General features: G+C 44.4%; 1 protein-coding gene across 12 annotated transcripts in view; it reads left to right on the top strand.

Moving 5' to 3' along the window:
- The window catches only part of LRP1 (LDL receptor related protein 1), a 312,513-nt gene that overhangs the window by 112,493 nt on the left and 179,170 nt on the right, over positions 1–20,850 (top strand). For all 12 annotated transcript variants that reach the window (XM_083599706.1, XM_083599705.1, XM_083599704.1 and 9 more), the window contains 3 exons: positions 13,614–13,733; positions 14,643–14,771; positions 15,405–15,668. In XM_083599706.1, the coding sequence (XP_083455832.1) occupies positions 13,614–13,733; positions 14,643–14,771; positions 15,405–15,668 (513 nt within the window). The remainder of the gene's footprint in view (positions 1–13,613; positions 13,734–14,642; positions 14,772–15,404; positions 15,669–20,850) is intronic.

Here is a 20,850-nt window from a genome sequence, read left to right as displayed (position 1 = left end):
TATTATGTCCAGTACCAGATGTTCTCCTGCTGTTGTCTCTCTCCCCCTCAGGATTTAGTTTAAAGTTCTGCTGATCAGGTTTACGAGACTTTTAGCAAACACATTATTGTCAGTTGCTGTGTGGTGCAACCCGTCTCTTGACAGAAGTCCTTCCTCAAGGAAGTGGAGACAATGGTCCAAGAAACCAAACCTTTTCTGATGACACTACCTGTGTAATTTACTTCCGTTATTTCCATCTCTCTTCCTGTGCCATGACCTTCATCAGAAAGGAGTAATGAAAAAGCCCAAGGTTCTCCAGCTTCCTACCCTGAGTCTCATAGTCCCTTGCTAGGTTCTCAGTAACATGGGCCAAGCCAAGCATTTTTTGGGGGGGGGTAGGTGTGGTGGCATCCCCTCACATTTTCATGTGCTGTAGAATATATACAGTTGTCCTTGCTAATAGGCAAATAGTTTGGTTAGATGCCTAGACGTATGAAAGAGAAACTAGCTAAAGCTCCATTCTCTGACCAAAGAGAGCCCTAACGCCAGTCAAATTGGCATAATCCTGCCTTTCTTCTATCAGTTCTCCAGTTTTCTAGGTTGCCACAGTTCCTGCTTCTCCTTTTTTCCTCCACTCATGGCAGTGTTCAGGCAAAGTCAGCTGCATCTTTTTTTGTTTGTTTGTCTAAGTGTCAGTTCTGGGAAGCTAAACTGGAACAGAACAGTGTAGTTTTCAACCTCCTTTATCCCAGGAAACCGCTTCCTCTTACTGCACATAAACATGCTGTTGTTTTCCAGATGGATTCATTGTCACAGTGAATGCGGTCACCTCATTTCTGAAGGGCAGCCATATTGGCAAAGGCCTACCTTTGCACTCATTCCTATGACCCGAGCGTGAGGCTGGAGGCTGCCAGAGATTGTGAAATGACGTCCCTCTTGTTTGGTGTTGAATAAAGCTTTTGGGCTGAGGGAAAGGGAAAGATATGGGATGTTCCAAGGGGTCAGCCACAGTTTATTCACCAGTAGAAAGTTTGAGGAATTTTGGGATCTCAAAGCAGCAGTTTTTGTGGATTTAGATTGTAAGGAGCGTGGTGTGGAATTTCCTCAGAATCTCTAGGGATCTTCTTGTGACAGGAGTTTCAGTGCCTGGGCCTGTGTTTTCTGAGGGCTTGTTATTCCATGTCTCCCAGCTTTGCTTTTTCATTCCAGGGAGTGGGTAGGGGGGAACCCATCCTTTTGTCTCATCATTTGTACAATGTAAATCTTAAGTACATTACAAATTGGCCCATGCTTGGTGCTGAGTTTGAACTAGAAGTAAAATCTTTAAAAAAACCAAGTAAGTCCCCCCCCCCTACTCTTGCTAGGCCTTGCCACAGGTGGGCTCTGCTGCTTTTCTTGAACTCTGTTTAGTCACACATACAGGTGTGGTCATGCAGAACCTCATTTGGGGAACCTCTCAAGCCATATTAGAGTGGGCACCCCACCTCCATTCCCCATATGCACACAGAAAGGTCATGGCCCTCACCTTTTGACCTCTCCTTTTCATTTCTAAGGTAGGTCTGGGGAACCTGTGGCACACCAGAGGTGTTATTGCACTCCAACTTCCATCAGTCCTAGCCAGCATGACCAATAGTAAGGAATGGTGGAAGTTGTAGTCCACCTGGAGGGCCACCCCATCTCTGTTCTTAAAGGAACTGTTATCTGCTGTTAACATCCACTTTCTTTCTGTGTGTGTTCTCTTCTCTCAGTCGCCCCTGGAGAGTGGTTCTCCCCAAGCTTTTAAGGCCTAAGACTCAGCTGCCAGGCTTTTTCCATGGATGCCTGCCCTATGGCAGCAAGCCCCACAAAATGATAGTTACAAATTAATAGTAAATAAACAGTTCAAAGCTGGAGTTATCTCTTTATTAGTGAAACACGATGTTCACAGACTTGGCTGAGTTTCAGGTCTAATGGGCACAGCAGCTCAGGCTCTGCAGGTCTTACTCGGTGAACCCAGTTGCCGAGACTAAAAGTCGCTGCCTTCCCAGTCGATGATATCACCTCTTCTCCAGGGCTTCTTCCAAGCAATAGGAGACTGTTGCTGCTCTGCCTGTTTCAGCCCTCTCCTGGTTCTGGGAGATGGAGGGAGGGGAGCTTGTCACAGCTGGAGGGGGAGGCTCCTGTGACTCTTCAGCAGCCTGACTCCTTTCTGCCTCTTGGCCTCCCTCCTCTTCAGCTTCTGCCTCATGATTCTGGATTTCTCTCTGCCACAGATTCTCCTTCAGCTTCCGACACCACCGTTTCTCAGTTTCCCCCCTCTTCTCCCTGTGACCACTCATCATTGTCCCACCGCCACTCCCCAGGCTCTGAGCCTTCTTCCCTTGGTGGTTCCCCAACTGGTTCCTCCTGCCATCCAGCCAGTCCATTACTCTGTGTGTGAGAGACAGACAGACGGACAGACAGACAGACAGACAGACAGACAGAGAATCTCATGGAGTGGATAGTTGCTATCCCTGTTAAGCTTTTAATAGGCAGCCATGGAATGATTGAGCCTTATGGTTAAGGTCAGTCTTGTGGGAGAAGGCTCTTTGGGTGGCTGAGGAAGTCCAGCATCAGATCTTGAGAAAGCACTGAAATTAAAGTCACATCCATCTTTGAATCTACTGATTGCTGAGTCTCTGGCTCCCCTTGAGCCATCATTTGGAGAAGGGGGTTCTTATATGGAGACCCATGCTATACTTGTAGATCCCTAGTCAGGGGTGGGGGGGACATGACCACCACTCACTCTCCAGGCTGCTAGCCCAGTTGGCCTTCCCTACAGTGGGATTGCTGTTTCCTCAGCGTTGAAGGTGAAAAAAGACTTGGGTTGAAATACCCAGCATTTTCAGATTCTCCAAGCCTGAAAAGAAAGACAGAGAAAAAGAAAGAAAAGCAATAGGTTAGGAAAAGGCCACACTGGTACTAGAAGGTGCTCTACCTCAGTTAGTTTTGAAGGACTTTGTCTCCATGGGTTTGGTACAAATGACCAGAGGGGCTCAGCCACAGCTGCTGACACGTGTGTTGGAGGAGCTCCTTTTGGCCTTACCTTTGGCCATTTCCTTGGCTAGGTGTGCTTTATTTTACCATGCTCTATATTGTCTGTTGTGGTCTGTTTGGCATTGTCATGTCATTAGTATCATTCAATATACAGTTTTAAGTGCTGCTGCAACCGTGGATGGGGTAGTACTCAGACTCCAGGGACAGCCAGTTTGTCTCATGGTCCATGGTGTTCTCCAGGATATGTCCAGAGGCCAAGAGCAGATTTTATTGCACAAACTAGCCTTCACAGGAAAGTCAGGTTCTGTTACATGGGTAGCCAAGATGGTGGCCTTCAGCTGTTTAGAACTACGATTCCCATCAGCCCCAGACAGCATGGCCAGTGGTCAGGAGTAATGGGAATTATAAGTGGCAACATCTGGAAGGCACTATGTTGGCTTCTGTGATAACACAAGGGCTTCACAATAATGTGACACATATGCTCAGCACATCTTTAAAACAACAACAACAGCGAGAGAGATGCAACAGCCGAGAGAGATATTGTGCAGAATATCTCCAACTCCCTTACGATTTTTGAAAACACTTCTCTTTCTCCTTACAAGTTCAAGCTATCAGCAAGCATTTTACCATACTTAGATTAGAATTTGGCAGGGTTGCCTGGGCCCAGATAGAGTTGCCCCAGGAACTAGATTGGGGTTTTATTCAAAAGTAATTTGAGATATGGCATCTGGACAGCTGTTCAGAGGAAAAGGAAAAATCCCCCTGGGCTACTGCAGGGGCTGACGCTGCTTTGGGTTCTGACAAGGGCCCAAAACATTCCACACAGCAAGGACTGCCAGTTACTAGGCAGAATTATATTTTTTCAGGAGATGGAAAGCATATATTCCCTACTACTGAGTAGAAGCATAAATATCCATAACTACTCATAATAATTATAGTACATGGACTGATGTGTCATATTTACAATGCTTGACCTCAAGTCAGGTATTTTCCCTCATAGTTTAATCTTTTACACAGAAAAATTGACACAGGGTGTTTGATAATATGGTAATCGATTAATCCTTAAGAGAATTTAAGCGTAGACTTTTGCGTTAAATTTCTGTTTCATTGTAAAACTGGGTCGTTATTTTTTAAGAGACAATGGTGTTGTTTTTAAGTCCAATTTAAATGTGAAAATAAATCAATTTTTCATCTTTAAATACTTTAAAATAATTGGCATTTATCCTCCTTGCTCACCACTGTAGCTTCTGACATTATCATCTAATTGACCAATCCAACATATCTATATAATCACTATGGATGTAAGATGTGGTGCCATACCGTGCAGAATAACAGGAGTTTAAAAACCAAGCAAAGCAACTTAAACCCAAAGTGAGCACCACTCTCTGTAGCACCACTCCCTGGTATTAATGACCCTTTGAGGAGCAGAATCCTTCCCACCCTCCACAAAGCATCCTCAGAATGTAAAAACAGAGGTATAAATGACAACCTGATGAGTCATTCAAAGACCAAAGATCAAAGCCAGCAACATGTCTGCACGCTTATGACTCCTTGCAAAGGAGAGTTGCTTTTATTAATAGAAGGTCACATCATAGAGTGCTTGATATGTACAATGTGCAAATCTGGGCAAGTTCTTTACAAGCACACAGTAGAGTTATCAGGAGCATATCATTGTCTTAATACAAAACTGATCCATGCTTTCCTGTATAAGAAGATCGCAAGACTAACCTTTGTTTTTGTGATAAGGAGATGGAGGGAGAGAAAGGCAATATTGGCAGACTTCAGGGTTCTGCGGAAGAAACCATGAGGATGCAATAAATCTATGAAGGGTAAAAGGAGCTTGGTTTATACTAACAGTTAAGGCATATAGCCTACCTTTGCTATCCATGTTGTCCTACACCCTATAGTTGTGCACCTCTTATTCCTGCCCAAGTGCAGAACCTGACATTTGTCCCTATTAAAATTCATATTGTTAGTTTGGCCCAGTTTCCAATCCGTTAAGATTTTGCCTGAAGCTGCGACTGTGCCTTGCAGCCTCTTGCTCTTATGTAACCAATCAGAACCAAGAGGAGGGGTTTATACCTTGGAAAACCAGGAATTTGGTGGAGCAGAATGCCTGCCAGTCTTTGTACACTCCAGAGCGGACCAGTTAGCGGGCATGAGTAACTTAGGCCCACTGACTTTAACAGGTCCACGCTGAGCAGAGCTTAGATATGACCAAAGAGCCTCAGAGCACCTTAAAACAATTTATTATGGCAGCAGCTTTGGCTGGATTACTATTCGCTTCACTGGCAGTCTTATTTGTACACACCTGCCAATTCAGGGAAAACGTTGGGTGACAGAGGCTGGGAACCATGGGAGAAAAGGCCACTGTAAACAACCTCTGCCCACAAAGGGCATCCAGTTGAAGGCAGACTGAGGAAACTAATGGGTGGGGAAGAGAGGAAATGACGCACTGCTGCAAAGAGGGGGGGTGAGCATTGTCTGTCCTCCTGTCCCTCCGCTGCCACTCACCAGACATCTGACCCAGCCATGAAGTCGCCCTGCTGCAGCCCTCCCTCCCTCTTGTCTCCCATCCACAGGCTAGTGACCATGCTGGGTGCTTGGGCTGGGGGAACAGGGAGGCCCCCCATCCCCACTCAGCCGCCCCACCGCCTCCTCTTCCTCCTCCTCCTAGTGATCCCCTCAGGTCACAGCCTAGCTTTCCCTCCCCTGCCCCCTCTCTCCCTAGTTGTTTCCTCCAGTGCCACGGGCGTCCCTGTTGCCTCCTACTAGAGTGGTCAGAGTGAGGAGGAACAAGAGACTCCTCGGCGGCCTGTGAGGAGGCCTCAGCGTTACCCACAGTGGCCTCTGCTCATGGGGAGGAGTAATGGCTCGGCTGTGTCAGGGTTGGGTGGGTGTGGGAAGAGGAGGAGGGTCATTGGTTTGGGAGTTTGTTCGTGTTGGTGCTTAGCTTCAGGAGTTGTTTTTTGAGGGCTCCAAATTTGAGAATATGTGGCAATGAGATGATGGTAGTAAGCAGTGCCTTTTTTCTAGAAAAATAGTTGCTGGTACCGTGTACCGGCATGTACTGCCAGGAAAAAAACCACTGCCCACCCAGAAGCATGCAAAGCCGTCAATGAATTACCTTGGCAACTGCAACCGGCTGCACTTTGGGATCCTCCTCTTGGAGCGGCAACATGATGGATCCCCAAGGGATGCTGCTTATTGGTATGCAACAAAAATGCATAACTATTCCATGCAAAGGGAGGGGATCAGAATGTGTCCTGGCAATAGCCTGGTTGGTGCCCAGATGTCCATAGGCAATGTCTGCAAAAAGTTGTCTGAACTGTGTATGCTTAGCAAAGAAACTTTCCTTAAGGCTGTTTGCTCAGAGCTTATTTAAAAAAAAAACAAAGCTCTGCCATTGCCAGTGAGGATAAGGCAAAGTAATTCTCCTCAATGCCCTGGGTTTAATCAATGTTGTTTATGAAGTGTAATTCCATTAGTGTCAAATGAATGGTGGGTTGGGTCCTCCATTGTGCTGGCTGGATTCCAAAATGCTGCAGATGGGTGCAGTTCAGTTGGTTAGAGTGTGGTGCTGATAACGCCAAGGTTGCGGGTTCGATCCCCATATGGGACAACTGCATATTCCTGCATTGCTGGGAGTTGGACTAGATGACCCTCAGGGTCCCTTCCAACTCTACAATTCAGCTCCACATGAATGGGGCCAAAGGGGATTTGCTGTTCTGTAGGATGTATGAAATGCTAGACTTGGAGCAGGCCCATTGCAATTAATGAATGTGATTAACTTAGGCTCATTAATTTCAACAAGGGTACTCTGAATAGGTCTGGTGGTGGATACAACCTTTGCTTATTTTGTGCATTGGAGTTTTTTGTTTTAAAAACACACAGTAGCACTAAAATTGATTTGGGGGCAGAGCTTACAAAGTCCTCCCCCCATTTTATCCTTACAATTAAATCAAATGGGCTAAAGTTACCTGAAAGTAAATTTAAGATGAGCATTAGGAGAAACATACTGATCATGGTAGGAACAGTTTGGCAATGGAGCCTTCAAGCATCCTTGGGAATGGTGTAACTCTGGAGGATTAGAGACTACACCTCCTGCCCTCTCTCCTTCTACTTCGTTATTTTATGCTTAAAAAAAGCATGTGATGTCCATGAATCATTTTGTCTTCCTCAATTTTTCTGCTGTGGTTGTGACTTCTAGAACTTCAACACGCCCACCTACCCCTTTTTAAAACTGAAAGTTGAGATCATAACAGTTTTACAGCATTATTTTTTTAAACAGGATAGGTTTATGAGACAACTTGAAAACCTTGCATCTTATGTCACATTGCTTTGGCAGTGTGTCTTCAATTACTATGACATCACAACTGAACATTATTTTCTTTATGGAATCTCTGTCTATGCATGCACAGGTGCCAGTTATGTAATGGCTATTGGAAATTTAATCTAAAAGTAAATAAATAAAAATCATGCTAAACTGAGAGCATTTGTTTGGCATTAGTAGAAAGAGGACGTTTGAAAGGAATGCAGCAGTCTGTTTCCTGCTAGTGGCCCAACAAAGACCAGCAGGGGTTGGCCACAGTGAGAACAGGATGTTGGGCTAGATGGGCCATTGGCCTGATCCAGTACACTATCGTTACATTCTTACGTTCTTGAAAAAAAAAATACTTACGTAATTAATTAGTTGCTTTCCATAATAAGTCTCAAAGCTGCTTTCAAAAATAAAATATCAGAGTACAGCTTAGGTAAAGGTAAAGGACCCCTGGATTGTTAAGTCCAGTTGAATTCAACTATGAGGTGTGGTGCTCATCTCGCTTCAGGCCAAGGGAGCTGGCGTTTGTCCACAGACAGCTTTCCGGGTCATGTGACCAGCATGACTAAACCATTTCTGGTGTTGGAAGCCAGAGTGCACAGAAACATTGTTTACCTTCCCACTGAAGCGGTATCTATTTATTTTCTTGCACTGGTGTGCTTTTGAACTGCTAGGTTGGCAGAAGCTGGGACAGAGCAATGGTAGCTCACCCCATCGTGTGGATTCGAACCACCAACCTTACGATTGGCAAGCCCAAGAGGCTTGGTGGTTTAGACCACAGCGCCATCTGTGTCCCTAAAGGTAAAGGACCCCTGGATGGTTAAGTCCAGTCGAATTTGACTATGGGCACAATATAACAATTTTACACAGTACAGTACAAAAATTCCAACACACAAAATATTTCAAACCAGATCAAAGCAGTAAAGGTGACCAGACAATACCCTCTCTTCCCAGCTGAAGACAAACTTGACCACCAAAGAATTACCCAAGAAAAGTATCATCAACTGTTCCAGATAGGAATAGTCTAATGTCTGGAAGGAGAGAAATGCCTTTGCCTGGCACTGAAAATATGTCAATGTTGGCATTGGGCACGTCTCCCTGGGGAGAGCATTCCATAAATTGGGAGCCACTACTGAAAAAAAAACCTGTTCTTTAGCCTCTGGTCTGCTGCACTGAGAAGGGCTTATGATGATGTTATCAGGGTGCAGGCCGGCTCATAGGGGAAATGTCATTCTGTAAGGTATTGGGGTACCAAGCTCTGTAAAGCTTTATAGGATAAAACCAGTGCTTTGAATTGGGCCCAGAAGAGAATTGGCTTAACATAACACTCAATATATGAAATAAAATACAAAGTAAAACAGTAGTACATCATGTTCAGTAGTGCAACTAAACATGGACAGATCACACTGGAGGTGCTATTTCCATGTTTCCTGGCATCAGATTATCAGGAATAGCCTAGCTATCCTGCTGTATTCTGGGGCAATCTTGGCTTGTAACTACTGGAGGAATAAATAGTATTCACACTGCTGGAGAAACTTTCTCTTGATTGAATCTTGAAACTTGAATTGTCATGGTTTATTGGAGAAATGAAGGGAAGCCTCCATTATGGAGGGCTCATCATTGGCCTCAGTTTATTTTCTCTTTGTATTGGGGAAAATCCGGGGCAGATGGAAATTTTATTAGCATTTATTGCAGGCATTAATAATAGTTAAACTGTGAAAGCCAGGCGTATCGGGAAACCTTGATGGAAGTGCTGTCTCCTTCCAAGTATCCCCTGGCTGGTGTTCTTTGTGACCTTGGTGTTTAAGAGATGAATCTCATTTTGGGAACACCATGAAACCACTCCAGGGTTCGGTGGGATACCATATTAAGGGCTTTTCAGAACCATTATGTTCTTTTATGTGCTCTTTTTTAAAAAAAAAAAAAGTCACTGACGGTTTTGATGTCCAGGAGGCTGGAATTATGGAAATTACATGAATCTGCAAGAAAATATGTAGCCATCTGATTCCTCAATATGTGTGGGTAGTTGCAACACTGGGTAGAGTGGCTTGCAATGGCATAGTATTGAAGGGCCCCCTGAGAGACACAGAGAGCAAATCTATCATCCATTTCTGAGTGTCAGCTGCTTTGCTCACATGGGCTAAGAGAGTAACAAAAGCAGGTGGAAGAGTAAAATAAGAGAGAAAACCCAAAGACTCAGTTCATGTGACATTTTCACCTATGCACAAGCAGCCTTTGTGCTTGCCTGGCAAAATATGTAAGCTAACATTGGTTGTTCTTAGCAGCCATCATACTGCCAGCATGATTATTCAACATAAAATTCTGATAAATGATACAAAGAATCAAAATAGGCCTCACCAGAATGCTTACAAACTAATGGATTTGACAAAAACGGGAACAAAGGATAACCTAGGGAAGAGGAAACCAAAGATGCAAATGAAGCGGCCAAGTATAATGGCTTTTTGAGTGGCTGCTGATGTTGGGGGTGGAAGGAACCCAGTTGGTCCTAGCCACACTGATCCAAAGGACCCTAGCAGACTCATCCTTCTTTTAAGCATAGAATTGTAGAGTTGGAAGGAATCCCGAGGGTCATCTAGTCCAACCCCCTGCAATGCAGGAATCTCAAACTGGATCATACATGACAGGTGGCCATCCAACTTCTGCTTTAAAATCTCCAAGAAAGGAGAGTCCACCACCTCTCGTGGGAGTCTGTTTCACTATCACAGCTTCCAGATAGACTAGCCACTGATGAACCTCGGGAAGTAGGAGCCAAATGGCATTTGCCAGCGCAAAGCTGATGAAGTTGGGATCTCACTGTCTCTCCTTTTCCTTTTAGGCAGTTGCTGGATGAAAAAGGCCACTGGTGGAGGCTACATCCACTCTTGCCTGGTTGTGCAGGTTGCATTACTAATTACAACTGCAGATCTTGAGTTCATTCAGGGCTGCTCGCATATAGAAGAAACTGTCATGTGCAAACTTGCCCTAAGGCTCTTTTCATAATGAATTCCATTTTGAAATCACTGCAAACCAATTCATTGTAAATAAATGCATGGGGCTCTTCTTGTAACCAGCTTTGAAATGCTGAACTCTGAAGTGGCAGCGGTGGCACCCAGGATGGAAAGAAAGGGGGAGCGGGTGGGAGGGAGGGAGAGGATAGAGACAAAGAACCATTTGTAGGTCGAAGTGCACTCTAGTAGCACATAATTATTGTCCGTTTTGGCCACAAAAGCTACAGTGCTGACCCCTTTGTGCAATAATTGGAGCCACAGAAGCTTATCTTATTGCTGCCTTGTTTGAGTAGCTAGCATTCCCAGCGAAAGGGTACTTTTCATCCCCCCTCCCCCCTTATTTTGCAGCCTTGTGGGTAGAATCACATTTGTGTTGGTGTGCCTGGGAACTGCTGAGTTGGTCCATCCGATCCCAGATAATAATAAAAAGGTCGCTCCTGCCAGTTGCCTAGTCAGTTGTGAAATTCCAGCCCTAGTGTAGAGGGACCTGCCATAGTCACAAGAGCTTTGGAATAGTCTAAGTGAGTTGGCCTCAAACCTGCCTCTAAATATTCCCATCTTTAGTCCCTCTCATATTGGTGGTTCTTAGCAACTTTCTACAATGCTTCTGAAGTGCATTAGCATGATGCCTCGCTGTAAAAGTGGCCCAGATCAAGTTGTGTCGCCTGCATAATGTTTGATGTTGTGTTGTTGTTGTGGTTGTTGTTTACTCGTTTAGTTGTGTCCGACTCTTCGTGACCCCCTGGACCAGAGCACGCCAGGCACTCCTGTCTTCCACTGCCTCCCACAGTTTGGTCAGACTCATGTTTGTAGCTTTGAGAACACTGTCCAACCAGTTTGATGTTATAGCTGTTCTATATTCAAAACTTATATAGTCTGGTGCAGTGGCTTACACAACTGGGCAAGCAAACCAGCTTTTTAAATGGTGAAGGAGAAGACTGGCATTCAAGGAGGGACCACAGCTCAGTGCTGGAGTGCATACTTTGCATGTAGAAGGTCCCAGGTTCAATCCCTGGCATCTCCATTTCGAAAAAAGATCAGATAGTGGCATATGAAAGCGCAGAGAGCTGCTGGCAGTCAAAGTAGACAATGCTGGTGTAAGGCATTTTCCTAAGCTCATAACAGATCGTTACAGTTTAGGAGCTGTTGTCTGCACTTGTAAAAATGGAAATGTTTTTCTGTGCTCTTTAGGAAAACAATCCTTGTGTTAAATTTGCTACAAAGATAATGTTTGTGTATGGGTCTTCAACAACTTTGCCAAAACTAAAATAACAAGCAAATTTTCTCCCTCATCCACAGCTAAGCTGTACAGTTTAAAAACAATTGTCATTCTTATAGTTCAGTCATGTGGTTTGGTTGCAGCATCACATAATAGCTTGGATGAGGCATAGCGGCATGATGTTACTGCTAGATTTGCAGCAATGCTGTACAGTCATGCCTCGGGTTACAGATGCTTCAGGTTGCGCACTGTGTCGCACCTGGAAGTACCGGAATGGATTACTTCCGGGTTTCGGTGCATGCGCAGAAGCGCAAATTGCAACCCACGCGTGCGCAGACGCCCCCTGCACGGATCACATTCGCAACCCGAGCGTCTACTGTACTGCTGCAAATCTTGAAAGTGGAAGTGTTATAGAGTGAAATGTTTGAATGAATGAACAAGTAAATAAATAAATAAGCCGCCTGCACACATCTTTTGAAATTATTGGGAGTCAGGTACCCCAGAGAAATTCGGTAAAATATTAACATCTGGTTTTGATTGGTAATAATCTGGAGTGATGGGAAACAGTGGGGGTAACAGTATTCCCTTGTGTTATGTTGAGTACTGAAGCCAATGCCACCTATCTGTGACAGCCCCAGTGGACTGATGATTTGACTTGGATAATTATGGTGCCTGCCAGTTACTTGTGAGCCTGTTTCAGGACTGGCCCAAGACTTGTTGCCACATTCGCCTCTCCTGGTATGCCCCGTTGAGGACCTTGAGGTCCACAAATGACAACGTTTTGGAGGTCCCAAGCCTCAAGGAGGTTAGATTGGTTTCAGCTAGGGCCAGGGCCTTTTCAGTACTGGCCCCGACTTGGTAGAATGCTCTGTCACAAGAGACTAGGGCCCTGCGGGACTTGACATCTTTCCTCAGGGCTTGCAAGACGGAGCTGTTCTGCCTTGCCTTTGGTTTGGACTCAGTCTGACCCTTCTGTTTCCCTTCCCTTATGGTTTTGATCTATGGGCTACTTTTAAAACGAGGCTGCATTTTAAATTGCATTTTAACCTGTATTTTAAATTGCTCCCCCCAATTATGTTTTTACTGTAATTTTACTGGTGTTAGCCGCCCTGAGCCTGGCTTTGGCCGGGGAGGGGTGGGGTATAAATAATAATAATAATAATAATAATAATAATAATAATTATTATTATTATTATTATTATTATTATTATCATTATCATTATCATTATCATTATCATTATCATTATCATTATCATTGAAATGAGTGGTGTGCCTCAGAAACTCTTGCAGTGTTGCAGAGGATCCTGGGTGGTAATTGTGGGTGATGTGAACTAGCAGACAATACAAGTTTCATACCCCAGCATCCTCTCAGATCTTCTTGAATTTTTCACTCCAGATTCTGGTGCTTATTTAAAAATACAAATAAAAATTGACTTTATTAGAGATGGAGATGGGCGGGTATGACATATATTAAGGATTTTGCCCAGAATAAGCTTTGACCATTAGCTGCTCTCCCACCACGTCTTTGAAATGGAACTGTTGAGTTGCATTGCTGCAAACCTTTTGAATATGAGAGGGACTGGATTTCTTTGGAGCATAGCATTTTGCATTTCTTAAGAGGTTCCTAAATATCAAACTAATTTGAAGAAGCAAGACTCACTCTTTGCTGTACACCTGCCTGACTTAGGAGGGAACCTTAGGTTAAAACTGATGCACATGTAACAAAACCCAATAGGAAGATTTCTACATGAGCCTTGTAGCTTCTTGCATGACCGTCTGTGCCATGCATGAATATTAATGCAGAAGAAATATCCAGTGAATTTGTTCACTACTCTATGTTTTATATGTCCCTGAAATCTCTAATCCAGGGGTAGGAAACCTGTGGCCCTCCGGGTGTTTGTTGGACTCACTCCTATCAGCCCCATCTAGTATGGCTGATGGCCAAGGATAATGGGAGTTGTAGTGCAGCAACATCAAGTGAGCCACAGCTTCCCCCACACCTGTTCAAATCTAAATCACCTTCCCAGCAGCCAACTGATGCCATTTCCCCCCCCCCCCACTGTTTCTTTAGAGTTCTACAAAAACTGCACAGAGATGGGATGCAAGCACCATTGTGCCCGGACTCTGAATGGCCCAGAGTGCTATTGCAACAATACCTTCCAGCTGGCAGAAGATGGGAAAAGCTGCAAAGGTAGGTAGCGGCCGTAATACGGAACAGGAGAGAATGCCGAAGACAGGCATCTGACAGCAACTTCTAAGGAGGAAAAACATATGTTTGGTCAACATCTATTGTATTTTCTTTGATAGACAGTGTTGCTTGTCTCCCTGTTCTTCTCTTCCCCTCCCTCCCTCCCTCTCCCCCATCTCCTTTCCCCTCCTCCAATCATTTTTATTTTCAGTAGGAATTCATGGTAGACTGATTTGTGTTGTGGCTTTTAAAATGATTGTGTCTGGACTTTTTGCCTTCACACGAAGCAGAAGAAATGTCAAGCTTGAGAGATACCATGAAATAATGAGCTAGTGCTGTTAGCTGTCAGTTAGGAGTCCTGGATTCTAGATCCAGATTTTCCATAGCAATTAGATGGCTCTCAGTACATAACTTACACTGTCGGGCTTTTAATTGTGATGAACAAGAGCGTTATATTGGTGTCACTTTCAGTATGTCAGCTACATGTCACTTTCACTTTGTGAACATTTTTTGGGGGGGCAGACCTAGAAACAGGTATGAGATAGGTATGCATCTAATAATTCAAGAGTGATACAGGCACAGCACTTACAAGCTGGGTGTTAAGAAATGTTTCATTTTTTGGGCTTGCAAGTTATGGCAAAATCAGTTATTTGGTATATGACCTTTTCACATGGAAATGCAAACTCCTTTTCTCATGGGGAGCTTTCATTCATTTCAGAATGGCCTGTGCAGGACAGTGTCCCCAGAGTATTGTGCCCTTGGAGGAAGTGAGCATGTACTTTTTTATCCCAATGTTTCGGTTTTTTAAATCCTTGTCTTGCCACTCCATTCATGCACTTCCACAGCAGCATTTTACTGAGTTATATTAGATATATAACAGGTTAGTAATAAGTTTCTCATTCTTCCTCACAGATATTGATGAGTGCACTAATTATGGCACTTGTAGCCAAACCTGCACCAACCACCATGGTTCCTATGTTTGCAGCTGTGTTGAAGGATATCTGCTCCAGCCTGATCACAAGTCCTGCAAAGCTAAGAATGGTAAGCAAATCAGTCATTTCCCCCCAGCCTTGTGGTTTTCTGTCTTGTGGGCAAGCAGTGGTGGCCTGGTTTGCACTCTACAAAGCACTTTTACTGTGCTCACCATATTTTCTGATTAGTGGAGCACAGTTTGGAAGACCTTCTCACAAATGTTTTGGGATGCCAGTCATCTCATGTTGGCTCTCATAAAGGATGTTGCCAGCTTGATTCCTTGGGGACCCCCAGAGTGTAATTTAGGGCCAGAAATGCTCTTTACCCCCACACTTTGCACACAATCTACATACAAAGTCACAGTGCAAGTGCACATTTACAGTTATTTGCTTTTTGTGCAGGGCAATGCAAACAACTCACTTGAGTGTGAATGCTTTTTCACTTGGTGCTGGGCAGTATGATAGCGGGACAAACCGCCCCATCACACAGCCTGTCTCTCCTCCCCTTTTTACATGTTTCTTTGACATATTACAGATGAGGAATTGACACATTTTGTGCATTCTCATACTTTGTTACCTGGGGGTGCCCCTTGGCTAGTGCATTTGCTGGACCTCATCCTAAAATGAGTAGGTCCTTTAAGAAAGATGTGCATCTGGGTGCCTAAACCTTGTTTCATCTTTGGCAACTCTGTTTCTTCAACAGAACCAGTAGATCGACCTCCAATCCTACTCATTGCCAACTCTCAGAACATTATGGCTACTTTCCTGAATGGTGGGTCTGTCCCTAACATCACTCCCACCAGCACCAAGCAGACCACAGCCATGGATTTCAACTACAGAGAAGACACAGTCTGCTGGGTCCATGTTGGTGACAGCTCTTCCCAAACTATCCTGAAATGTGCCAAGATCCCCAATCTCAAGGGATTTGTTGAGGAGTGGACCATCAACATCTCTCTCAGCTTGCACCGTAAGTTGCTGCTTGCTGTATAGAAGTTCTCATGAACAGGCTCCTCCTCTCATGGAAACACACATTCCTTTAGATTAATATACCAATTTACTTTTGCATACAAAAATGTTGTGTGGTTGATTCCCACCCTCACACCCTTCCGGCTTGTTGCTGTTTTTAAGATGGTAAAAATGTAACTATTCAGTTGGCAAAATTTTGTAGAAAATGGAGCTTTTAACTGAGAAGACAACCATTTATTTTATCATCATTAATCTTGAGTGAAACAAGTGAAAAGGAAGAATTTGGGATGCATTGGAGGGTGGGGCAGAATGTTGTCTTTGGTAGATGTTGTCCCTTGAGGTGAAGCTATTACGCTTTAATATACACATGGAAAATCGCTGAATGGGGAAGCTGAACAATTGGATTAGTCACAAGGGGAGACAATGGCTGAATAAGGATTTTTTCCCCAGTCTCTTGAGACCAGCACTGCTAGCTAGACCATCTTGCCTCTTGTCTGCCACTTGCTCATGACTGTCTTCTGCCCCTTCCTTCATGGCAAGTTGCACAGTTCAAATAATCTACACCCTTCAGTGGAGAGCTGTGATGGTGCCCACACTTCCTCAGCTGAGCAGCTACGAACTGGAGATGACCCACATCTCTGGCATGTGTGGGACAGGAAAATGCTAATTCTTAATAGTCAATATCTACTAGGTAGGAACATGGTCGTTTGGCACACAAGCCCCAAATGAGAACAAAAGAAAAGGATAGCTATTTAACTGGTATAGCTTCCCATTGGAACTGGAATTTTCACAGCTTTTGCAAATGTTCCTCGCCAGAAGAGGAAGGGTATCTTCTGAATCCTCTCATTATGGTTTTCCCTGTATCTAACAAAGTAATTAACACCCTCTCAGCCATACTTTCATAATGTGTCTCATCACCCTTGTGCAGAAGGTTAGAGTTGTTGGATGGATAGGATAGGAGGAGGCAGCAACTAATAATAATAATATGGCAACCCAGCCCAAAACTCCGGACAAGCTGGGCGAGGGGGCGCGTAAAGATGTTAAAAAGCATTTAAAAAATAGATCTTCAAAAACAATTCCAGAAGCCCTTGTTTTCTAATTTTCTTGGTTGCTAACTGGGAGGCTGGCATGTGAAATTCTGCACTTGCCTTTGAAAGAGGCAAGTCGTTCTCAGTGGTTCTTCATTGTGGGGTAGACTGCTCTTGAGAGGCCTGAATAGGGTGGGGTTGCAATGGTCCTTGGAGGGATAGGATCCAGTCCAGATCTTGGTGGTTTGGCTGCCCCATAGACAGAGGAACCTCAGTGATCCACACCGGATTTGTAGGAGTGACTGTAACTTTGTGGTTCAGTCACTTGAAAGTGATTTGTGGAGCAGGTGGCTCCGAAAGAGCTGCTTTTTATGCTGTTTCTTTGTGCATGCTTTTGGGTGGAAGCCTGAGCTACTTTGTGCTATCCTTTGTTTAAAGCTCAGTGCAGGCCGTGTTTAACACTGTTCCTGCATGTAGCTCTTAGGAACCCAGGCTCCATTGTGTGCTGCATGCTCTCTGTGTCTCTCTGTCTCTGTTTGTCTGTCTGTCTGTCTGTCTGTCTGTCTGTCTCTCTATCTCTGCCCTCCCCCTTTTGCTTTTTCTCCAGAAAGCTGCATAATGTCAGGACAAGTATAAGCCACATGTTGAAATCTAAGATTCCTCAAGTAACTTGTGTGCATTATTGTTGTTTTTTGCTTCTTCTTCTTATTTATTTTAGTACTGTACAATTGTTGGCCAAATAGTCTCTATTTCTCAGTCTGAAGGTAGTGATTTAGAAAATACTTTTTTATATATATCTAAGCCATCTGGGAGGAAGGATGAGTCATAACAGAGCAAGCAGCACAGGCATGGCTGGATTCTCTGTAGAGTTCTTCTTCTTTAAGGACGTGCTGCTGGTTGTCTGAGGCTTGGTTTTTTCCATGGCAGGCAAGGATAGCGATGTCATAAAGGGAGACCTTGAGACATAGGCAGTGGCATTTATTTATTTAGCTGCTTAACTACAGTGGTCTCTTAAGCAGTTTACAATGCAAGAAGTAAAACATCAGTTCAAACTATAAAATCAAACTTCAGTTAAAATTCCTGCTGCAATGATAAAACAAATTCTTCAGTAGGCACCTGAAGTTCAGTAGGCCTATCTGACCTCAACTAGAAAGGTGTTCCATAAAATTGGACTCAAAATACTGAACACACAACTCCTGGTGGCCATGAGCCCTGCATTTGAGCTATGGGGGATCACTAACAGTGACTCCCCTGAAGATCTCAGTGATCAGGCAGGGGTATAAGGGATTAGGTGGTCCTTGAAGTTTCCTGGACCCAAATTGTTAAAAGCCTTGTAAATTAATACAAGAACCTTGATCCTGGCTTGGTAGCATATGGGCAGTCAGTGCAAACTTTTGAACACTGGAGTTATGAGCTAGCAATAGTATGTTTCTATCAACAGTCTAGCCGAAGCATTTGGCACCAACTGGAGTCTTCTGATGAGGCCCAAGGGTAGTCCCACATATAAAGCACATTGTAATAATTGAATCTTGAGATTCCCAATCCATGAATCACCATGGCCAGACTATCGGCTGTAGTTAGTGTAACAACTGCAGCTGGTAAAAGGCACTCCAAGCCACTGAGGCCATTGAGCTTCAAGTGACAAAGGTGGATCGAGGGAGTGCAACCCTATCCAGAACAGGGAACTGAAGACGTAACACGGACACTGGCACCAGAGCCTGCAATAAACCCAGATGCCAACTTTGCTGCCACATACACCCGGACAACACCATTACTGGCCCCAACAACATCACACATACCATCTCGGGACTATTTAATTGCTCATCGTCTAACATTATATATGCCATCAAATGCCAACAGTGTCCCTCAGCTCTCTATATTGGACAAACAGGCCAAACCTTACGCCAAAGAATAAACGGACATAAATCGGGCATCAAGAATCACAAGACAGAGAAACCAGTAGGAGAACACTTCAATCTCCCAGGACATTCTATACAAGATCTCAAAGTAGCTGTATTACTACAAAGGAATTTCAGAAATAGACTGGAAAGAGAAGCTGCTGAATTGCAACTCATTACCAAACTTAAAACCATGGAGAGACCTGGTCTGAACAAAGACATTGGATTCTTATCTCATTATACATGACAAAGCCATTTTTCACCTTCTCACCCCTTGCTTTTTCCTGTAAGACCTATTGCAGTCGTTAAGAGCCGTCAACAGGCTCATCTCAGCTATCTGCCAACCACCCATTCCCACCACCCTTCTGAGTAATACCCCTCCCCACCTTCTCACTATATAGAAGGATCTGGCAACTTCTGTTTCAGTGTATCTGACGAAGTGTGCATGCACACGAAAGCTCATACCAAGAACTAACTTAGTTGGTCTTTAAGGTGCTACTGGAAAGAATTTTTTTTGTTTTGTTTAGGGAACTGATGAATATGCCAGACACGGGAACCCACCCACCCCCAGTTCCTTTGTCTTCCCAGGGCTTACATTCAATTTAATGGCCATCATCCAGTACAGCTGTGTGTCCTCAGCATATTGATGAGACTTTGCCCACAAACTGCTAATGGCTTCATACAGATGATAAACAACATTGGGGCAATATAGCTTGTGGTACACCACAGTTGAAAGATCATGTAGCTGAAGCAGAGTCTTCCAGTGCTGCTCTCTGGACATGACCCTGTTTGATCAGATATACTAGATTCAGGGGCAGCACATCCTGATTCCCCACTTGAGGCAAAATGGGAACGGGCCACCCCCACTGTTCTGCCTCTCTTACCTGTGTTGTGTGATGGTGTCCATGAAGCATGAGCAGCAGTGGCACCAACTTCCGTCAAGATCTTTCAAGATCTCACCGAAGTCTCAGAAGATCTTATGTGCTTTGTGAGTTCTTGTGAGATTTGGGTGAGATCTCCCTGGAAACCACTGCCGCTGCAAGGTATGGGGGGGGGCATTGCTGAACCACCCCCTATTACAAAGTCTAGCTCAAGTCAGTAGCACATGAGACTCTTAATCTCAGGACTGTGGGTTTGAGCCCCGTGTTGGGCAAAAGATTCCTACATTGCAGGGGGTTGGACTGTATGATCCCCGTGCTCCCTTCTAACTCTATGATCTGTGATCCCTGGCTTAGCTTTCAGCAGACAATGTGCCCTCAGGTAAATTTTATCTCTAGCTGGGTGCTGATAATGGAAGTAGCTGGCTGTGGGGTGCATTCCTGTGAGTATCTGGAGAGGGAGCGACTGCAGTGGGGTAAGATACAGACAAGTAGAGAATTCTGCACCCTTCACACATGTACCGTTTTTGCTTTTTAACACTCACTTTAGGCATAATTGGAGGCAGCCTCTCATCATAAAAAGTGGCTCTGCTCTGCTGCCATCACAGCCTTGAACATTCCCAGTGGCTCTTAATACACCATGTATCGTTTTAGGAATAGGTAGCAATATTTGAGGCCTGCTTGTGTTGCTTTTCAATTCAAGATTTGTTTCCACCACTCTCTCTCCAAGAGGCTGCCTCCCTCCCTCCTTTCATTCTTATGCCAGACAAAAATAGTCTGAATCCTTTGAACCTGGAAATGGGCATGGAAACAGCTTCCTTCCAATGCTTTCCCTTTGATCTGAGGCAGTCAGTCCACTGCAGTAATGGGAAAGACTATCACTTGGTGATGCTGTGTAAGTTGCAGATGACCTTGGACAAATATAAATGTGTCCTTGAGGTGATTAATAACCTTCTGTGCATGGCATTGGTGGGACATCTGCTGCATTATTCAATCTAATTCTGCTGCCTTGAAAATGTTGAAAGGGTGCGGTAGGCATTTAAAGGAAGATCTACAAGCATGAATTCCTAATGAAGAAATGGTTGGAGCATGTTGATTTGCATTAGGGATTGAATGTGCCCTTTTCACTGTCTATAAGAATGTAATAAGAGCCCTGCTGGATTCAAGTCAATGGCCCATCTAGTGCAGCATCCTGTTCTCACAGTGGCCAACCATTTGCCTCTGTAGGAAGCCTGCGAGCAGGACATGAGCACAGGGCAGCAACAACGCTGCCTGGTTCCTCACTATTCTGCATTATGGGCAGGCAATATTGTAGGATCAGTTTGGGTGGTGGAGTTGCTGTCACTGTCTTCCCAGTTGAGTGCAAGTCTACCCTAGGG

The sequence above is a fragment of the Podarcis filfolensis genome (assembly GCF_964270895.1).
Source record: "Podarcis filfolensis genome assembly, chromosome: 2".
Lineage (NCBI taxonomy): Eukaryota > Metazoa > Chordata > Lepidosauria > Squamata > Lacertidae > Podarcis > Podarcis filfolensis.
This window is presented reverse-complemented; position numbering and strand designations above follow the sequence as displayed.